This window comes from Bubalus kerabau, chromosome 23 (assembly GCF_029407905.1).
Source record: "Bubalus kerabau isolate K-KA32 ecotype Philippines breed swamp buffalo chromosome 23, PCC_UOA_SB_1v2, whole genome shotgun sequence".
In the NCBI taxonomy this organism is placed as follows: Eukaryota; Metazoa; Chordata; class Mammalia; order Artiodactyla; family Bovidae; genus Bubalus; species Bubalus kerabau.
Window position 1 is genome coordinate 19,158,103 of NC_073646.1, and position 21,945 is coordinate 19,180,047.

Consider the following 21,945-nt stretch of genomic DNA (forward strand, 5'->3'; position numbering starts at 1 on the left):
CAGTTTCCAAAGATGGAAAGATAAATGTAGCTAATATATTAAATTCCCACACTCACCCTCCAAAATTTGATTCCATTTGGCTAAGACCTAATTTCTCTACAAAGCTGGCTGTAGGTGAAAGTAACAATCATCTTTAGGACAGGACATATTCTATGGTAATTCCCAGCCACAAGGAAGTTCTTTCTATGCAGCTTAAATTATTTTTGCTTTCAGTTCAGTTCAGTTCAGTCGCTCAGTCGTGTCCGACTCTTTGCAACCCCATGAATCGCAGCACACCAGGCCTCCCTGTCCATCACCAACTCCCAGAGTCTACTCAAACTCATGTCCATCGAGTCGGTGATGCCATCCAGCCATCTCATCCTCTGTCATCCCCTTCTCCTCCTGCCCCCAATCCCTCCCAGCATCAGGGTCTTTTCCAATGAATCAACTCTTTGCATGAGGTGGCCAAAGTACTGGTGCTTCAGCTTTAGCATCATTCCTTCCAAAGAACACCCAGGACTGATCTTCTTTAGAATGGACTGGTTGGATCTCCTTGCAGACCAAGGGGCTCTCAAGAGTCTTCTCCAACACCACAGTTCAAAAGCAGCAATTCTTCATCACTCTGCTTTCTTCACAGTCCAACTCTCACATCCATACATGACCACAGGAAAAACCATAGCCTTGACTAGATGGACCTTTGTTGGCAAAGTAATATCTCTGCTTTTGAATATGCTATCTAGGTTGGTCATAACTTTCCTTCCAAGGAGTAAGCGTCTTTTAATTTCATGGCTGCAGTCACCATCTGCAGTGATTTTGGAGCCCCCCAAAAATAAAGTCTGACACTGTTTCCACTGTTTCCCCATCTATTCCCCATGAAGTGATGGGACTGGATGCCATGATCTTCGTTTTCTGAATGTTGAGCTTTAAGCCAACTTTTTCACTCTCTACTTTCACTTTCACCAAGAGGCTTTTGAGTTCCTCTTCACTTTCTACCATAAGGGTGGTGTCATCTGCATATCTGAGGTTATTGATATTTCTCCCGGCAATCTTCATTCCAGCTTGTGCTTCTTCCAGCCCAGTGTTTCTCATGATGTACTCTGCATAGAAGTTAAATAAGCAGGGTGACAATATACAGCCTTGACATACTCCTTTTCCTATTTTGAACCAGTGTGTTGTTCCATGTCTAGTTCTGTTGCTTCCTGACCTGCATATAGGTTTCTCAAGAGGCAGGTCAGGTGGCCTGGTATGTCCATCTCTTGAAGAATTTTCCACAGTTCATTGTGATCCACACAGTCAAAGCTTTGGCATAGTCCATAAAGCAGAAATAGATGTTTTTCTGGAGCTCTCTTGCTTTTTCAATGATCCAGCGGATGTTGGCAATTTGATTTCTGGTTCCTCTGCCTTTTCTAAAACCAGCTTGAGCATCTGCAAGTTCATGGTTCACTATTTTTGCCTTAAGACAAGCTTAATACTTTAAATTCTGGCCTAAAAAGAGAAAGGTTACAAGTGTCACTCTGCATGAGACCCTCAGTTGTACTCAGGCAATTCATGATGCTCAAAAAAAAAGAGAACTAACCAAGGTCTATGCAGCCAAAGTTCAACTTGCAGGCAAGGCCCCTTTTTAGAATATCCACTTAGGTGTCTTTTTTTAGTAAACATTTCCTAAGTGGTTATCACAGGCCAAAGCTGTACTCAGTACTGGAGTTAAAATGGAAATGAGACCCAGTTAGCTGTTGAGTCATGGGAGCTGGAGTCACACCTTCTGAATAGGCACCTGCTCTTGAGATAGGACATATGGATAGAACAACTCTCCTTCCCCCTGCTTGCTTATACCTTAACATACCTATACATATATGCAAACATTCAGGTACACACACTCCTCTGCACACGTACCTACCTCTACCCACGTATACACATACTCATGCTCCATCCACACCCACATGCACTCACATTTGTTTTTCCTCTGTGTTCTCAGAAAATGGACAGACCTGCAAGCCTCTGACATAATATGGCCTATATCAGACACAGCTTGGATGGTGAACATTTTGGGCTCACTTCTGGAACCCTGGACGTCAGGAGCATGCACATTTATCCATCACTTGCCAAAGTTTGATCCAGTAATCATTCTAAAGGTAAGAGAAGATCCAGTTTGCACCGGATGGTCAGAGTGAACCCATCTTGAAGTCTCTTTCAATTCATCTAATTTTTACTAAGCTTAGCCATGTGGATAGAAAGTGTTCAGTAAGCAAGATGGAAATGGTTCCTGCCCTCATGCAATTCATGGTCTGGGAAAGGAGACAGACACATACACAATTAAAAGGGCTATATTCAGGAGACAAGCATCATGGGTCATTCCTTCATTTAACACATATTTAATGGGCCCTTGCTCTGGTATCAAGTATCAGATAGATGACAGTGAGCTGAGTGTAAAACAGAGGGAGGGACTACTAGAGATGATGCTGTCTTTGTGCATGTGTGTGTGTGTGTGCCTATAGTGCAACCATTTTAATTGTGTAGCTTGAAAATGATTTACCTGCATTAGACATTTTATTAATCACTCATGCTGCTATACAGAATTCCATAGAATGGGTGGCTTAAACAACAAACAATTATTTCCTCATTATCCTGGGAATCTGAGATCAAGGTGCCAGTATAGTTGGGTTCTTGGTAAGAACTCTCTTCCGGTCTGCCTTCTTGCTATATCCTCATACAGTAAAGAGTGAGCCCTGGTATTTCTTCTTTATCTTATAAGGACAATAATCTCACAGTGAGGGACCCACCCTCATGACTGCATCTAAACCTAATTGTCTTCTGAAGGACTTACTTCTAAATATCATCACACTGGTGGTTAGGGCTTCAATGTATGGATTGTGGGGGGGACACAACATTTAGTCCACAACACATAGACATGTAATCACCATCAGATCAAGATATAAAATGTTACCTGCATTGCAGAAAGAGGCCATACCCCTCATGTCATTGTTCACACTCCATAGATTATTCATTGTTAACCTCTATCACCATAGATTTACTTTGCCTCTTCTTGAACTTTATGTAATCTTTTGTGTCTGGCTTCTTTCACACAATATATTCTCTGTGAATACTGTCCATATTACTGCACATATTAGAAGTCTGTATAGTGTTCCATTGTGTGGATCTATCACAGTTTCTCTTACCATCCTATTGTTGGTGGACATTAGGGTCATTTTCAGTCTGAGATTATTATCTATGAGGAATTTTGAAGAATAAATAAGAGTTCTTCCTGTGGAACTTGATGGAGTAACCATTAAATAAAATCTACAAACTGCAGGATCCTGGAGCAACAAAGCAATGGAAATAGGCTCATTTTGCTTGCAAAGGCACACCCTATTTGTACTTCATTTGTGATAGAGAGTGGGCAATTAACACCCTGGGGCCTCCAGATCTCTGTAGCAGTTAATGACTCAGATTTCTGTTTGGCTGGCAGTAGAGATACCAGGAGCAAACTGAGGCATAGATGACATCTTCCAAGAGACCAGGCAAGTTCTGCAGTCTCTCAAGAGATTCTCTTTATATGATTCTGTCATTTTCTGTTTTAAACAAATTCTTATTCTGTCTCCTTCCACAAAAAGATTTGAAGTGGCTTTTGTAAAGAGTCACAAATAGAAAAAAAGTATGGAACAAATGTAAAATTATAAAGCCTATTAGGGAAATATAGGCTGAAGATGTGGGGTGAGTGAGTGGGAAGACTAAGGAAAGGAAGCAAATAAGTAGGTAATTGCAAATAAGTGTGTAAAGCAAATAAGTAGATAATTGCATGTTGAGCTTCCTATAAGGCAAGGCAATAAAGGAAGTGAGATAATGCTCATCTCTTATATCAGTATGTCAAAAGCACTCAGAGGAAATTATTACATGGTGTGTTAACGTTAGTAATTTTTTTAGATGTTCTGTCTAAACCATTCTTTGTAACAAATTCTGTACGAAGCAAAGCATGGAATGAAGGTGGTATTATTGTTGTTGTTTAGTCTCTCAGTAGTGTCTAACTCTTTTTCAACCCCATGGACTCTAGCCCACCAGGGTCCTCTGTCCATGGGATTTCCCAGACAAGAATACTGGAGTGGGTTGACACTTCCTTCTTCAGGGTATCTTCCAGACCCAGGGATCAAACCTGTGTCTCCTACATTGGCAGGTAGATTTTTTACCATTAAGCCACCAGAGAAGTCCATGAAGGTGGTATTACTAAAAAGTATAGGCTGCAAACGACAGAGCTGCTATTTGCTGATTGTGTGACTTCAGGCAAGTTGCTCAACCCTCTGTAAAATGGGGATGATAATACAAACTCCATCAGGTTATAGTGGGAATTAAATGAGAGAGCACAGAGCCTGGCAAGTACTCAGTAGTACCTTATTTTTTGTAGCACTGTAAAGTCTATAGGTGCTTTTAACTTTTAAAAGCACTTTCTACCTGAATTATGTCCCAAAAATATTTTGGGGAAAATAAGGCTGGGATTCAGTTCAGTTTAGTTTTTCAGTCATGTCCGACTCTTTGCAACTCCATGGACTGCAGAAAGCCAAGCTTCCCTGTCCATTATCAACTCCCAGAGATTACTCAAACTCATGTCCATTGAGTCAGTGATGCGATCCAACCATCTCATCCTCTGTCATCCCCTTCTCCTCCTGCCCTCAATCTTTCCCAGCATCAGGGTATTTTCAAATGAGTCAGCTCTTTGCATCAGGTGGCCAAAGTATTGGAGTTTCAGCTTCAACATCAGTCCTTCCAATGAACACCCTGGACTGATCTCCTTTAGGATGGACTGGTTATATCTCCTTGCAGTCCAAGGAACTCTCAAGAGTCTTCTCCAACACCACAGTTCAAAAGCATCAATTCCTCAGTGCTCAGCTTTCTTTATAGTCTAACTCTCACATCCAAACATGACTACTGGAGAAACCATAGCCTTGACTAGATGGACCTTTGTTGACAAAGTAATATCTCTGCTTTTTAATATGCTGTCTAGGTTGGTCATAACTTTTCTTCCAAGAAGTAAGCTTCTTTTAATTTCATGGCTGCAGTCACCATCTGCAGTGATTTTGGAGCCCCCAAAAATAAAGTCTGGGACTATTTCTACTATTTTCTCATCTATTTGCCATGAAGTGATGGGACCGGATGCCATGATCTTAGTTTTCTGAATGTTGAGCTTTAAGCCAACTTTTTCACTCTCTTATTTCACTTTCATCAAGAAGCTCTTTAATTCATCTTCACTTTCTGCCATAAGGGTGGTGTCATCTGCATATCTGAGGTTAGTGATATTTCTCCCGGCAATCTTGATTCCATCTTGTGTTTTTCCAGCCCAGGCTTTCTCATGATGTACTCTGCATATAAGTTAAATAACCAAGGTGACAATATACAGCCTTGATGTACTCCTTTTCCTATTTGGAACCAATCTGTTGTTCCATGCCCAGTTCTAACTGTTGCTTCCTGACCTGCATATAGGTTTGTCAAGAGGCAGGTCATGTGATCTGGTATTCCCATCTCTTGAAGAATTTCCCACAGTTTATTGTGATCCACTCAGTCGAAGGCTTTGGCATAATCAATAAAGCAGAAGTAGATCAATAAATCCACTTTGGCATAATCAATAAAGCAGAAGTTTCTGGAACTCTCTTGCTTTTTCGATGATCCAGTGGATGTTAGCAATTTCATCTCTGGTTCCTCTGCCTTTTCTAAAACCAGCTTGAGCATCTGGAAGTTCATGGTTCACATATTGTTGAAGCCTGGCTTGAAGAATTTTGAGCATTACTTTACTAGTGTGTGAGATGAATGAAATTGTGCAGTAGCTTGTGCATTCTTTGGCATTGCCTTTCTTTGGGATTAGAATGAAAACTGACCTTTTTCAGTCCTGTGGCCACTGCTGAGTTTTCCAAATTTGCTGGCATATTGAGTGCAGCACTTTCACAGCATCATCTTTCAGGATTTGAAATAGCTCAACTGGTATTCCATCATGTCCACTAGCTTTATTCATAGTGATGCTTCCTAAAGCCCACTTGACTTCACATTCCAGGATATCTGGCTCCAGGAGAGTGATCACACCATCGTGATTATCTGGGTCTTGAAGACCTTTTTTGTACAGTTCCTCTGTGTATTCTTGCCACCTCTTCTTAATATCTTCTGCTTCTGTTATGTCCATACCATTTCTGTCCTTTATTGATCCCATCTTTGCATGAAATGTTCCCTTGGTATCTCTGATTTTCTTGAAGAGATCTCTAGTCTTTCCCATTCTATTGTTTTCTTCTATTTCTTTGCACTGATCACTGAGGAAGGCTTTATTATCTCTCCTTGCTATTCTTTGGAACTCTGCATTCAAATGGGTATATCTTTCCTTTTCTCCTTTGCTTTTGGCTTCTCTTCTATTCACAGCTATTTGTAAGGCCTCCTCAGATAGCCATTCTGCTTTTTTTACATTTCTTTTTCCTGGGGATGGTCTTGCTCCCTGTCTCTATACAATGTCATGAACCTCAGTCCATAGTTCATCAGGCACTCTGTCTATCAGATCTAGTCCCTTAAATCTATTTCTCAGTTCCACTATATAATCATAAGAAATTTGATTTAGGTCATACCTGAATGGTCTAGTGGTTTTCCATACTTTCTTCATTTTAATTCTGAATTTGACAATAAGGAGTTCATAATCTGAGCCACAGTCAGCTCCCGGTCTTGTTTTTGCTGACTGTATAGAGCTTCTCCATCTTTGGCTGCAAAGAATATAATCAATCTGATTTCATTGTTGACCATCTGGTGATGTCCATGTGTAGAGTCTTCTCTTGTGTTGCTGGAAAAGGGTGTTTGCTATGACCAGTGCGTTCTCTTGGCAGCACTCTCTTAGCCTTTGCCTTGCTTCATTCTATACTCCAAAGCCAAATTTGCCTGTTACTCCAGGTGTTTCTTGACTTCCTACTTTTGCATTCCAATCCCCTATAATGAAAAGGACATCTTTTGGGGTTGTTAATTCTAGACGGTCTTGTAGGTCTTCATAGAACTGTTCAACTTCAGCTTCTTCAGCATTACTGATCAGGGCATAGACATGGATTACCGTGATATTGAATGGTTTGCCTTGGAAACAAACAGAGATCATTAACCTATTGTAAAACTGGTCTAAGGAGGTTAAAGACTTAACCTCCACCAGTTAAGACCACACTGTTGGTTTGCAATAGCAGCTGATCTCCCTTTGGTGACTGGAAGTTTATATAATTCTAGAGATGAGTTCATAGGGACAAGTCAGTCAATTGGCAGGAAGAAGCAGCCTGATTTGACAAAAAAAAAAAAACTGTCCTCGACTTTTTTCTGTAATAAAAACTGCAATCATTCATCTGTCATTTTTGGTTTGAAGGTTCATGAAAATTGGGCTCATTTGGCCTGAAGTAGACCCAGTAAAGAAGCCAAGGTTTAAGTCTACAGCTTCATAGCCCATACCCATAAGCACTGTGCTACTGATTAAGTTCAACTCTCTTCTTCCAGGTTTTGTCCAGCTATCCAATTAACTACATGGTAGGCGCACCCATTGTTTACCGGATGTTGCTACTACAGGACCTTTCCAGGTGATGGGGATTTTGGGGTTAAGAGCCTCTAGTCTTTTGGCCATACCTTGCCTCTGTGACATACACATGTGCTTATTTATGTGACCCTCTGAGCATGCATAGCCCCCATAAAGTCAACCTCATTGTCAAAGCACTTAGAATCCAGCTCTAGGCTTAGCAGAGTCTGGTTCAAGAGAGGCCCAGGAGAACACTGATTTCTCTTCTCTTCCTCAGTTACAAGTTCCCACATCTAAAGTGTTGCTTCAGTGGTGGGGAGACCCTCCTTCCAGACACTCTGGAAAAATGGAAGGCCCAAACAGGACTGGACATCCTAGAATTCTATGGCCAGACAGAAACGGTAGGAAACTTGCTCTAGGAAAGCATGGGCTGATGAAACTCATGGGTTTCAAAGGCTCTTTGATAATAAAGATATGAGTCATCATTTATCATATATTTATTCAATAAATATAAATATTTATTAAGCACCTACTATGGGGGAGATATTGGCAATTCAGCAGAAATAAAACAGACAAAGCTCCTGCTCTCATGGAGATTACATTCTAGCGGTCATGGGGAAGAAAGATAACAAATAAATGACATGCCAGATGGTGAAAAGTTCTACAAAGACAAGTGAAGCAGGTAAGGTGAAGATAGGTGTGATAATGGCCTAGAGTTTCAGGTGGTCTCATCAGGAGAGTCCTCTGTATTGGGGGAAGGTTTTGCCAGAGATCTGAGTTTATTACATGTGTCAGGCACATGTCAAGCTGCTCAGATTGAAGTAAGGGATGAAGAAGAGAACCCACTAAGACCCCCCCACCACCACTTCATCTGCTGAGACATCTTCTTGGAACTTTTGGGGTCCCTTGAAACTAAGATCATGGCATCTGGTCCCATCACTTCATGGGAAATAGATGGGGAAACAGTGGAAACAGTGTCAGACTTTTTATTTTGGGGGGCTCCAAAATCACTGCAGATGGTGACTGCAGCCATGAAATTAAAAGACGCTTACTCCTTGGAAGGAAAGTTATGACCATCCTAGATAGTATATTCAAAAGCAGAGATATTACATTGCCAACAAAGGTCCATCTAGTCAAGGCTATGGTTTTTCCTGTGGTCATGTGTGGATGTGAGAGTTGGACTGTGAAGAAAGCTGAGTGCCGAAGAATTGATGCTTTTGAACTGTGGCATTGGAGAAGACTCTTGAGAGTCTCTTGGACTGCAAGGAGATCCAACCAGTCCATCCTAAAGGAGATCAGTCCTGGGTGTTCTTTGGAAGGAATGATGCTAAAGCTGAAACTCCAGTACTTTGGCCACCTCATGCGACGAATTGACTCATTGGAAAAGACTCTGATGCTGGGAGGGATTGGGGACAGGAGGAGAAGGGGACGACAGAGGATGAGATGGCTGGATGGCATCACTGACTCAATGGACATGAGTTTGAGTGAACTCCGGGAGTTGGTGATGGACAGGGAGGCCTGGCGTGCTGCAATTCATGGGGTCGCAAAGAGTCGGACATGACTGAGCAACTGAACTGAACTGAACCGAGCACAATGTGGACTCATGTTATCAAAACAACCTGGGGAATACTTCTGCCAACTCTTTCCCCCAGCGTTCTTTGACTCTCAGTACTTATTGCCTTCTCTACTCTTCTATCCACATCTTTTTATGGTTAATGGGTCCCCTGACCCATTAGAGCTCATCAGAGGGCTCATGGCAGCACTGTGATGTGAAAGAACATTACAAGTGTGGGTGGGGACAATGGAGTTACGGCTGGGCTTCTAGCCATTCACAGGAGACCATGTCTAGGGATGCTCTTTTGGACATCAAGATCTCCATAGGAGAATTCATCTCAGGATTCAAACAGCGCTCTCCTTCTTATGGGAGAGAATTTAATCCCACACTGTATTAAAGGACTTTTGGCATCCATAGTCCCTTATTAAAGTATGGCCCCTCTAAAGTGATTGCAAGGCTTTAATTAAGAGTTGTTAGTTCCTCTTCCCTGGGGCAAGGTCAATCAGAAGCTTTTCAAATACTTTAGTGAAACCTCTAGGATGGAGGTTCCAGGAAAAGGGAACAAGCCAGGCAAAAAGGAGAGAGGGAGCTACCAAACATGAACCAACTACAGGACTGTGTCAGGACCTGCTCTGTTGAATCTTTTTAACCAATCTGTCTACTACTTTCCACAGGGACTCACTTGCAGAGTTTCCAAGACAATGAAAGTCAAACCTGGGTACCTGGGAACTGCAATTCCCCATTATGATGTGCAGGTTTGTTAGGGGTATTAAGGAGGGAGGGTACATACATATATATTTTTTCAGCAATTTACTTATTACATTGTATAAAAATAATAAAGATATTAAAATAATATTTTAAAAGGAGGGTAGGAGGAGGGAGGAAGGGAGGGATGGGGGAGAAAGTAAGTTATTCATATTCTAATCATCCAGGAAAAACCACTTTGAATAGCTGGAAAATTAGTTAGCTAGTTAGTTATATAAATATACACATTTTAAAACAAAAATAGGGGTGAATTTTGACATACAATTCTGTAACTTAATTTTATCACTGAGTAATCTTGGGTGGCCATCTTTTCAGGTCAATTAATACCTATCTACAGCAGAATTTTTAATTACTACATAGCAATATGGTTCCACCACTCTTTATGCATTTTGTTAGTTAATAGATGATTTCTAAAAATTTCACCAGTAAAATCAACACTACAATGAATATGCCATAGCTAAAATTTTGCTCCTATCCCTTATTATTTCTTTGGGCTAAATTCCAAGATATAGAACTTATCTATATGTGTCTATGTATATATATATATATATATATATATATATATAAGCATATGTATTTAAAGTATAACAATTTACATTCTAGTCAGTGTTATGTGTAATTACCTGATCCCTGATACATATAATAATCATTTATGAAGACTGCTTTTTAGTATATTAATTAATTCTCACATAATTTGGTGAAATAGCTATTATTATCTCTGTTTCACAGATGAAGACACTGAGACATAGAACTTAGGTAACACAAAGTCAACTAATAAAGTATCAGAGTCATAATTTGAACTTTAATCTATCTGATGTCCAAGTCTGTGAGCCTCAAAAATAATAGGGTGCTATTATACTTCATGAATTCCTAAAACTACAAGTATCTTCCCAAGATCATCTGGTCCAGTCTCACTAAGGGGTTGCACCTAAACCATTTCAGACAAATGGATTAAAGATTTGGACTTAAAGCTCTTGGCTTCTCTTGGTTTCCAACTCTTTTCAGTCACCACTAGATCTTCTATTTGATCAGCTCTTTCATGTTGCCATTCAAGCTGTCTACTGTTATGCAGACCATTCTTCCAATCTGCTTCTTTCTGCAGGTAATAGATGAGAAGGGCAACGTCCTGCCACCTGGCACGGAAGGAGATATGGGCATCAGAGTCAAACCCATCAGACCTATAGGCATCTTTTCTGGCTATGTGGTGAGGAAAGCTTGTTCATCCCCCTCTGTCTCCTAGCGGAAATAGTGGGTTCTGAGAGGCATGAGGGGAGTTCCCACCTCCCAAGAAGCATTGGTAAGAAATAGGGACAAAGGGACAAAGGACAAAAAGTGTCTAAGAATGGACACTTTGCCTAGCAAAAAGCCTGGTTATTCACTCCTGCTTTTCTTAGCCTATGGTTAAGATTCCAATTGATGAATTGTCTTTCTCACAGTAACCCTTTTCCACTTCCAAGAGCTGTTTTACGACAGAAAGTTTATTGCCCCTGAATTATATAGAGCAGCATTCTTCCAAGGGCAGTACTGTCCCCTCTCTCAAGTACCATGCCCCTGCTCTATGCCACTGATCTCCTCTAGAGCCATGCAAGATGCCTTACATGAAGACTTCATCATAAGTTAAAAGCATTCCTATCTTCAGATCTTGGAATATTAAAAATAGGTGACCCTCAGATCCAACTACCCCACTCTATGGGTGAGAATGGTAAAGTCAGAGTTTACAAGACTCATTCAAGTCCACCACAGTGAACAATGGGCAGGGACCTCTGACACCAAGATGATTAGAGAATAAAGTAAATAATCCAATAGTTACAGTTGCTGCCATTTATTGCAAGCTTACCACATGGCAAGCACTCTCCTAAAAGCAGTTTATATACTTTAAACTTGTTTAATCCTTTCAATTACCCCTTGAAGTCCTTGGGCCCAAATTACTTGAGTTTAAAATCCTGCTCTACTAATTGCTGTATGATCTTGGGCAAGTTACTGATCTCTTACACCTCAGTTTCCTCAGATTCCTCTTGCTTTTTCAGATCTTCAATACCCCTAACTTCCAAATGAAGGGGCTAGGCTACAAATTCCCTATGCCACCTTCTAACCCAGAGATGGAACATCTACTCTAAACCTCACACTCCTACCCTTGAACAAAATATAAAGATGTTTTGACAAGGGGCAAACCTCAATCACTCTCTCTGCTCATAAACAGCCACTTCAATTGAACAGAGGGGTTCAGTCATTACAGAAATATGCACATTGACCCAAGCCCAGACAGCTTGCTGGTGTATCTCTAGAACTTTCATATCTAACAATCTGGACCCAAGAAAAATGTCTAATAAATCTTGATGCTCTTGAACAGTGTCATGGGGTGGAGCAGGGGTTAGGCTGACCAGTAAAGGAAAAGTTGAATCCAATGAGGGAAAGGCCCTAGAGCATGGGTGAATGAATTCATTAATATTATCCATCAAACTGGACCCCAGAGGAGTAAGTGAGAGACTCTGGGTGGAATAAATAAAAGGGGAAGTGCCAATTCCACCTATTCAGGGAAGTTCTACCATGTGTAGTAATTCAAGTTGTAAAGTGAACAATCTGCACATCTGGTGATGGCAGGCCTAGGGCAGAGGATTTAGGCTTTGCAGGTATAATGACTGTCTTTCTGTGGTCACCAGGACAATCTTGAGAAGACAGAAGCCAACATCAGAGGGGATTTTTGGGTCCTGGGAGACCGGGCAATCAAGGATCTAGATGGATATTTCCGATTCATGGGAAGAACAGATGATATCATTAACCCCAGTGGGTAAGCTTGGTTTCTGGGTGGGAAGAGGGTAATCCAGTTCTTTATTCTGTCTGATTCTAGACTTCTGAGCTGAGCTAGAGGTTGAGTGTCCAGTCTTCTCTGAAAGAGAGGTTTTTCTACAGGTACCGGATTGGGCCCTCAGAAGTGGAGAACGCACTGATGGAGCACCCTGCTGTGGTTGAGACAGCTGTAGTAAGCAGCCCGGATCCCATTCGAGGAGAGGTGATGGGGGAACTGTGGCCTGGGGGGTAGTTAAGAGTATGAACTCTGGGGCTAGACAGTCTGGGCCCAAACCTTAGCCCTGCTGCTTACTAGCTGTGTGTCCCTGGACAAGTTATTTAGCCTTTCTGTCTCAGTTTAACCATATGCAAGATGCAAAGGATTGTGTTGTGAGGATTAAATGTGTTAATATTTGTAAAGTGCTTGAAACAAAGTCTGACCTGTAATAAGTACTACACAAAGTCTAACTTTTGGGGCTGCAGATATTCTATCCTGTTTGGCATTTGAATCAGAATCTATCCCCTGACTAGAACAGAGGAGGAATTTAAGCCAAGATAGAGCCTTTGTGGCATGTGGTTTTTAATGAGAGGAAGAGAGGAAGAAAGGCCCCCATAATGCCAAGGTTAATGAAATAAGCCCAGATGAAATCTAGAAGAGCTTGTGTATGTGAAGGAAAATTTAAGGTGGAAAGATGTGGGTTGATGTCCCGGGTGAAAATTGAAAATATCATACACCTGGCAGGTGTGGGAAATATCATAGGCTCAGAACCCTGGGTGCCAAGCACTGAGCTAAGCCATACTGTATATGATTTCCTTTTATTTCCCATGAATTAAATATGGAAGTTGGATCTCTATTTTATAGGTTGGCAAACTAGCTTGGAGAGGTTAAACAAATCTTTTAGGTTTATTGTTCCCAGCCTTTATTTTCCTCTCTTCTAACTAACTTTTTCCCATCACACTCTATTGTCCCTGGGATATGACATAATCCTGGTCTCAATCTACAGTCCTACCTGCTCATCAATAAACAACTTGAAAGAAAGTTGGAATCTTGGCCATGATTGTCCCCAGGTCCTACTTTTCCCTAGCCCCAGATATCTGGAGGTGCAAATGAGAGGATATAAAGGTGGTGGCAGTGGTGGAAGTCTTGACACTGATTATACAGGGCATGACAGTGCACTCTGATCATTCTCTGGGCCTTGCTGCAGGTAGTGAAGGCATTTGTGGTCTTGGCCCCACACTTTCTGTCCCGTGACCCAGACGAGCTCACCAAGGAGCTGCAGCAGCATGTGAAGTTGGTGACAGCCCCATACAAGTACCCAAGGAAGGTAAGGCCTCTGGATTCCCATGTCCTTCCCCCTTTACTCAGGGATGGAGATATGGTTTTCCTCTTGTAGTTCTCTTTTTCAGGGTGAGGACCAAGCCTTTACTCTAAAGTTCTGCTTGATTATGACCAAGAAAATCCAAAAAGACAATCCAGTAACTGCCTAGATGCCTGAAAATTGGCCTTTAATTCACTCTGAACTGAAACTCAGATTCTCCCATGGGAACAAATTCTAGCCAATATCTGGCCCATATCCCTGTTCTTGGCATTGAGGTCTTGCTATATTATTCAAGATTCTCTCATTTGCAAGTGACAGAAATTCAATCTGAAGTGTACTACTCACACAGTTGTAAAGTCCAAGGTTGGGAAAGCTTTGTTGTGGTTGATACCAAACATTCAGATGGTGTGGTCAGGGATGTCTTTTTTCATCCCTTAACTCTCCTTCTTTTTGTATTGGCTTCATTTCTTGAATTGTGCTCCCTGTGAGATAGTTCCCAGGAGCTCCAAACAAACAGTTTTAGCAGCTTAGATAATCTCAGTAGAAAAAAAAAAAGGCATCTTTTCCCTCAAAGGCACCAGCAAAAGTCTTCAAGTTCATTCTCATTGGACCAGTTTAGGTTATGTACCCATGATTAAACCAATCTTTGTAACCAGAAGAATGGGCACTCTGATTTGCCAGTTCTGAGTTATGTAATCAGACCTGAGCAAGTACAAGAAGGATGGGAGACAGGGCTGCCCTACACCCCTGACATGGACTCAGTGAGCTCACCACAATAAAAAGGAACTGCTCTTACCAGAAAAGGTAAATAACATAGAATACACTCTCCCTGTTTTCAGCTATTTTTACACTGGGGCAAGAAACTAAGGCATGGAGATTGATGTAGAAATGGATATCCCAGGTTTTGGAGCTGGGTACAAGATAGAAGCTTGCTGGAGGGAATGAAAAAAGCATTTTTGTGTCTGGGGTAGACACACACACACACACACACACACACACACACACACAAAGACACTATACTTTTTAAGTGGTAAGCTTTACACATCTCAGATTCTTAGGTAACCCAGATTTTCAATGATGCTTTGTCAACATAGGCTAATTATCATGGGTGGGTTTTCTGAGAGGCAAACTCTGGGAAGGAACTTAACATGCCGAGGTTTATTAGGGAATGCTTTGGGATCAACACAAGGGGAAGGAAACAGAAGCGAAGAGAGAGGTGTTTGCTGTTGTTGTTCATTTGCTCAGTCGTGTCCGACTCTTTATGATTCCATGGACTGCAGCACACCAGGCTTCCCTGTCCTTCACCATCTCCCAGAGTTTGCTTAAACTCATGTCCATCGAGTCAGTGATGCCATCCAACCACCTCATCCTCTGATATCCCCTTCTCCTCTTGCCTTCAATCTTTCCCAGAATCAGGGTCTTTTCCAATGAGTCCAATGAGTCTTCACATCAAGTGGGCAAAGTATTGGAACTTTAGCTTCAGCATCAGTCCTTCCAATGGATATTCAGTATTTATTTCCTTTAGGATTGACTGGTTTGATTTCCTTTCTGTCCAAGGGACTCTCAAGAGTCTTCTCTAGCACCACGGTTCAAAAGCCTCAATTTTTCCTCACTCAGCCTTCTTTATGGTCCAACTCTCACATCCATACATGACTACTGGAAAAATCATAGCTTTGACTATATGGACCTTTGTCCGCAAAGTGATGTCTCTGCTTTTTAAGACATTGGCTAAGTTTGTTATAGCTTTTCTTCCAAGGAGCAAGTGTTTTTTAATTTCATGGCTGTGGTCCCCACCTGCAGTGATTTTGGAGCCCAAGTAAATAAAGTCTCTCACTGTTTCCATTTTTCCTCTATCTATTTGCCCTGAAGTGATGGGACCAGATACCATGATCTTTGTTTTTTGAATGTTGAGTTTTAAGCCAGCTTTTTCACTCTCCTCTTCCACCTTCATCAAGAGGCTCTTAGTTCCTCTTTGCTTTCTGCCATTATGGTGGTGTCATCTGCATATCTGAGATTATTGATATTTCTCCTGGCAATCTTGATTCCAGCTTGAGCTTCATTCAGCTCAGCATTTCACATGATGTACTTTGCTTATAAGTAAAATAAGCAGGGTAACAATACACAGCCTTGTCATACTCCTTTCCCAATTTTGAACCAGTCCGTTGTTCCATGTCCAGTTCTAACTGTTGCTTCTTGACCCACATTCAGGTTTCTCAGGATCCAGGTAGGGTGGTCTGGTATTCCTGTCTCTTTAAGGATTTTCGAGTTTGTTGTGATCTACACAGTCAAAGTCTTTAGTGTAGTTAATGAAGCAGAAGTAGATATTTTTCCAGAATTCTCTTGCTTTTTCTATGATCCAACAGATGTTGCCAATTTGACCTCTGGTTCTTCTGCCCTTACTAAACCTAACTTATACGTCTGGAACTTCTCAGCTCACCTACTGCTGAAGCCTAGCTTGAGGCTTTTGAGCATTACCCTCCTGTCATTAGAAATAAGAGCAATCATGTGATAGTTTGACCATTTCTTGGCATTGCCCTTCTTTGGGATTGGAATGAAAACTGATCTTTTCCAGTCCTGTGGCTACTGCTGAAGTGTCAATTTGCTGGAATATTGAGTGCAGCCTTTTCTCAGCATCATCTTTTAAGATTTGAAATAGCTCAGCTGGAATTCCATCACCTCGACTAGCTTTGTTCGTACTAATGCTTCCTAAGGCCCACTTGACTTCACACTCCAGGATGTCTGGCTCTAGGTGAGTGATCACACCATCATGGTTATCTGGGTCATGAAGATCTTTATTGTATAGTTCTTCTGTGTATTCTTGCCACCTCTTCTTAATATCTTCTGCTTCTGTTAGGTCCATACTGTTTCTGTCCTTTATTTTGTCAACCTTGGCAAGAAATGTTCCCTTGGCATCTCTGATTTTCTTGAAGAGATCTCTAGTTTTTCCCATTTTTTACCCCAGACTGTCCAGCAAAAATGGGTTTATTTGACAGCAGCAAAGATTGAAATTCAGAGTCTTGAACTATGGCAAGCCATGTGTAAGGAAAGGAGGTCTCTTTTGAAGAGAATAAAGGGAAGTTGGCAGGGCTATAGTAAACAGAGTATCCAGGGGAGGAACTGAAAGTTCAAAGTATAGTGTCTTTTCATTGGCTGAGTTGTGACAATCTCTCATTGGCAAGAAGAGGAAGGTAAAGATTTACTGGAATTGAAGCAAATGACATCTGATAAGAAAGCTTTCCCAAGATATTTGGACCAGGTCTGGTAGAAGATTGTCACCAAACATTTGATGATGACATATCATTTCAAATGAGCCTCAGTTTCTATGAACTTGATAACATATGGATTTATTTATTTTTATAAATTTATTCCTTTTAATTGGAGGCTAATTACTTTACAATATTGTAGTCATTTTGCTATATGTTGCCATGAATCAGCCACGGGTGTACATGTGTTCCCCATCCTGAAACCCCCTCCCACCTCCCTCCCCATCCCATCCCTCTGGGTCATCCCAGTGCACCAGCCCCGAGCACCCTGTCCCATGCATTGAACCTGGACTGGCGATCCATTACACATAGGATAATATACATGTTTCAATGCCATTCTCCCAAATCATCCCACCCTCACCCTCTCTCACAGAGTTCAAAAGACTGTTCTATACATCTGTGTCTCTCTTGCTGTCTCACATATAGGGTTATCGTTACCATCTTTCTAAACTCCATATATATGCGTTAGTATACTGTATTGATGTTTTTCTTTCTGGCTTACTTCACTCTGTATAATAGGCTCCAGTTTCATCCACCTCATTAGAACTGATTCAAATGTATTCTTTTTAATGGCTGAGTAGTAGTCCATTGTGTATATGTACCACAGCTTTCTTATCCATCGTCTGCTGATGGACATCTAGGTTGCTTCCATGTCTTGGCTATTATAAACAGTGCTGCGATGAGCATTGGGGTACATGTATCTCTTTCAATTCTGGTTTCCTCTGTGTGTATATCCAGCAGTGGGATTGCTGGATCATAAGGCAGTTCTATTTCCAGTTTTTTAAGGAATCTCCACACTGTTCTCCATAGTGGCTGTACTAGTTTGCATTCCCACCAACAGTGTAAGAAGGTTCCCTTATCTCCACACCCTCTCCAGCATTTATTGTTTGTATACTTTTGGATAGCAGCCATTCTGACTGGCATGAAATGGTACCTCACTGTGGTTTTGATTTGCATTTCTCTGATAATGAGTGATGTTGAGCATCTTTTCATGTGTTTGTTAGCCATCTGTATGTCTTCTTTGGAGAAATGTCTATTTAGTTCTTTGGCCCACTTTTTGATTGGGTCGTTTATTTTTCTAGAATTGAGCTGCAGAAATTGCTTGTATATTTTTGAGATTAATTCTTTGTCAGTTGCTTCATTTGCTATTATTTTCTCCCATTCTGAATGCTGTCTTTTCACCTGGTTTATAGTTTCCTTTGTTGTGCAAAAGCTTTTAAGTTTAATTAGGTCCCATTTGTTTATTTTTGCTTTTACTTCCAATACTCTGGGAGGTGGGTCATAGAGAATCCTGCTGTGGTTTATGTCGGAGAGTGTTTTGCCTATGTTTTCCTCTAGGAGTTTTATAGTTTTTGGTCTTACATTTAGATCTTTAATCCATTTTGAGTTTATTTTTGTGTACGGTGTTAGAAAGTGTTCTAGTTTCATTCTTTTACAAGTGGTTGACCAGTTTTCCCAGCACCACTTGTTAAAGAGATAGTCTTTTTTCCATTGTATTTTCTTGCCTCCTTTGTTGTAGATAAGGTGTCCATAGGTGCATGGATTTATCTCTGGGCTTTCTACTTTGTTCCATTCATCTGTATTTCTGTCTTTGTGCCAGTACCATACTGTCTTGATGACTGTAACTTTGTAGTAGAGCCTGAAGTCAGGCAGGTTGATTTCTCCAGTTCCATTCTTCTTTCTCAAGATTACTTTGGCTATTCAAGGGTTTTTGTATTTCCATACAAATTGTGAAATTATTTGTTCTAGTTCTGTGAAAAATACTGCTGGTAGCTTGACAGGGATTGTATTGAATCTATTGATTGCTTTGCGTACTCATATTCACTATATTGATTCTTCCAATCCATGAACGTGATATATTTCTCCATCTATTTATGTCCTCCATCTATTTGTATACTCATATTCACTATATTGATTCTTCCAATCCATGAACGTGATATATTTCTCCATCTATTTGTGTCCTCTGTTTTCTTTCACCAGTGTTTTATAGTTTCTATATATAGGTCTTTTGTTTCTTTAGGTAGATATATTCCTAAGTATTTTATTCTTTTCATTGCAATGGTGAATGGGATTGTTTCCTTAATTTCTCTTTCTGTTTTCTCATTGTTAGTGTATAAATGGAAGGGATTTCTCTGTGTTAATTTTATATCCTGCAACTTTACTATATTCATTGATTACCTCTAGTAATTTTCTGGTGGAGTCTTTAGGGTTTTCTATGTAGAGGATCATGTCATCTGCAAACAGTGAGAGTTTTACTTCTTCTTTTCCAATCTGGATTCCTTTTATTTCTTTTTCTGCTCTGATTGCTGTGGCCAAAACTTCCAAAACTATGTTGAATAGTAGTGGTAAGAGTGGGCACCCTTGTCTTATTCCTGACTTTAGAGGAAATTCTTTCAATATTTCACCATTGAGGATAATGTTTTCTGTGGGTTTGTCATATATAGCTTTTATTATGTTGAGGTAAGTTCCTTCTATTCCTGCTTTCCGGGTTGTTTTTTTGTTTTTTTTTTTTTCATAAATGGATGTTGAATTTTGTCAAAGGCTTTCTCTGTATCAATTGAGATAATCATGTGGTTTTTATCTTTCAATTTGTTAGTGTGGTGTACTGTGTTGATTGATTTGTGGATATTGAAGAATCCTTGCATCCCTCAGATAAAGCCCATTTGGACATGATGTATGATCTTTTTAATATGTTGTTGGATTCTGTTTGCTAGAATTTTGTTAAGGATTTTTCATCTATGTTCATCAGTGATATTGGCCTGTAGTTTTATATTTTTGTGGCATCTTTGTCTGGTTTTGGTATTAGGGTGATGGTGACCTCATAGACTGAGTTTGGAAGTTTATCTTCCTCTGCAATTTCCTGGAAGAGTTTGAGTAGGATAGGTGTTGCTGCTGCTGCTGCTAAGTTGCTTCAGTCATGTCTGACTCTGTGCAACCCCTGAGACGGAGGCCCACCAGGCTCCCCCATCCCTGGGATTCTCCAGGCAAGAATACTGGAGTGGGTTGCCATTTCCTTCTCCAATGCATGAAAGTGAAAAGTGAAAGTGAAGTCGCTCAGTCGTGTTAGCCCTTCTCTAAATTTTTTATAGAATTCAGCTGTGAAGCTGTTTGGTCCTGGGCTTTTGTTTGCTGGAAGATTTCTGATTACAATTTCAATTTCTGTGCTTGTGATGTGTTTGTTAAGATTTTCTATTTCTTCCTGGTTCAGTTTTGGAAAGTTGTACTTTTCTAAGAATTTGTCCATTTCTTCCAGGTTGTGCATTTTATTGGCATATAGTTGCTGATAGTAGTCTCTTATGATCCTATGTATTTCTGTGTTGTCTGTTGTGATCTCTCCATTTTCATTTCTAATTTTGTTGATTTCATTCTTCTCTGTTCTGGCTAATGGTTTGTCAATTTTATTTATCTTCTCAAGGAACCAGCTTTTAGCTTTGTTGATTTTTGCTATGGTCTCTTTTGTTTCTTTTGCATTTATTTCTGCCCTAATTTTAAGATCTTTCCTTCTACTAATCCAACCAGTCCATCCTAAAGGAGATCAGTCCTGGGTGTTCATTGGAGGGACTGATATTGAAGCTGAAACTCCAATACTTTGGCCACCTGATGCAGAGAGCGGACTCATTTTAAAAGACCCTGATGATGGGAAAGATTGAGGGCAGGAGGAGAAAGGGATGACAGAGGATGAGATGGTTGGATGGCATCACTGATACAATGGACGTGGGTTTGGGTGGACTCTGGGAATTGATGATGGACAGGGATGCCTTGTGTATCATGGTTCATGGAGTTGCAAAGAGTCAGACACGACTGAGCGACTGAACTGAACTGAACTAACCCTGGGGTTCTTCATTTCTTCCTTTTCTAGTTGCTTTAGGTGTAGAGTTAGGTTATTTATTTGACTTTTTTGTTGTTTCTTGAGATAAGCCTGTATTGCTATGAACCTTTCCTTTAGCACCGCTTTTACAGTGTCCCATAGGTTTGGGGTTGTTGTGTTTTCATTTTCATTCATTTCTATGCATATTTTGATTTCTTTTTTGATTTCTTCTGTGATTTGTTTGTTATTCAACAGCTTGTTGTTCAGCCTGCATATGTTGGAATTTTTAATAGTTTTTCTCCTTTAAGTGACATCTATTCTTATTGCACTGTGGTCAGAAAAGATGCTTGGAATGATTTCAATGTTTTTGAATTTACCAAGGCTAGATTTATGGCCCAGGATGTGATATATCCTGGAGAAGGTTTCATGTGCACTTGAGAAAGAGGTGAAATTCATTGTTTTGGGGTGAAATGTCCTATGCTGCTGCTGCTGCTAAGTCACTTTAGTCGTGTCTGACTCTGTGCGACCACATAGGTGGCAGCCCACCAAGTTCCACCGTCCCTGGGATTCTCCAGGCAAGAATACTGGACTGGGTTGCCATTTGCTTCTCCAATGCATGCTTGCACGCTAAGTCGCTTCAGTTGTGTCCAACTCTATGCAACGCTATGGACGGCAGCTCACCAGGCTCCTCTGTCCACAGGATTCTCTAGGCAAGAATATGGGAGTGGGTTGCTATTTCCTTTTCTGAAATGTCCTATAGATATCAGTTAGGTCTAACTGGTCTATTGTATCATTTAAAGTTTGTGTTTCCTTGTTAATTTTCTGTTTAGTTGATATATCCAAAGGTGTGAGTGGGGTATGAAAGTCTCCCACTATTATTGTGCTGTTGTTAATTTCCCCTTTCATACTTGTAAGCATTTGCCTTACATATCATGGTGCTCCTATGTTGGGTGTATATATATTTATAA

At 40.6% G+C, this 21,945-nt stretch overlaps 1 protein-coding gene across 1 annotated transcript in view; it reads left to right on the top strand.

Annotated features, from left to right (window-relative positions):
• The window catches only part of LOC129637416 (acyl-coenzyme A synthetase ACSM2B, mitochondrial-like), a 49,916-nt gene that overhangs the window by 12,283 nt on the left and 15,688 nt on the right, over nucleotides 1-21,945 (top strand). Inside the window, exons 5-12 of the mRNA XM_055561543.1 lie at nucleotides 1,955-2,111; nucleotides 7,465-7,544; nucleotides 7,758-7,881; nucleotides 9,710-9,790; nucleotides 10,903-11,004; nucleotides 12,461-12,588; nucleotides 12,711-12,810; nucleotides 13,793-13,912. Of these exons, the coding sequence (XP_055417518.1) occupies nucleotides 1,955-2,111; nucleotides 7,465-7,544; nucleotides 7,758-7,881; nucleotides 9,710-9,790; nucleotides 10,903-11,004; nucleotides 12,461-12,588; nucleotides 12,711-12,810; nucleotides 13,793-13,912 (892 nt within the window). The remainder of the gene's footprint in view (nucleotides 1-1,954; nucleotides 2,112-7,464; nucleotides 7,545-7,757; nucleotides 7,882-9,709; nucleotides 9,791-10,902; nucleotides 11,005-12,460; nucleotides 12,589-12,710; nucleotides 12,811-13,792; nucleotides 13,913-21,945) is intronic.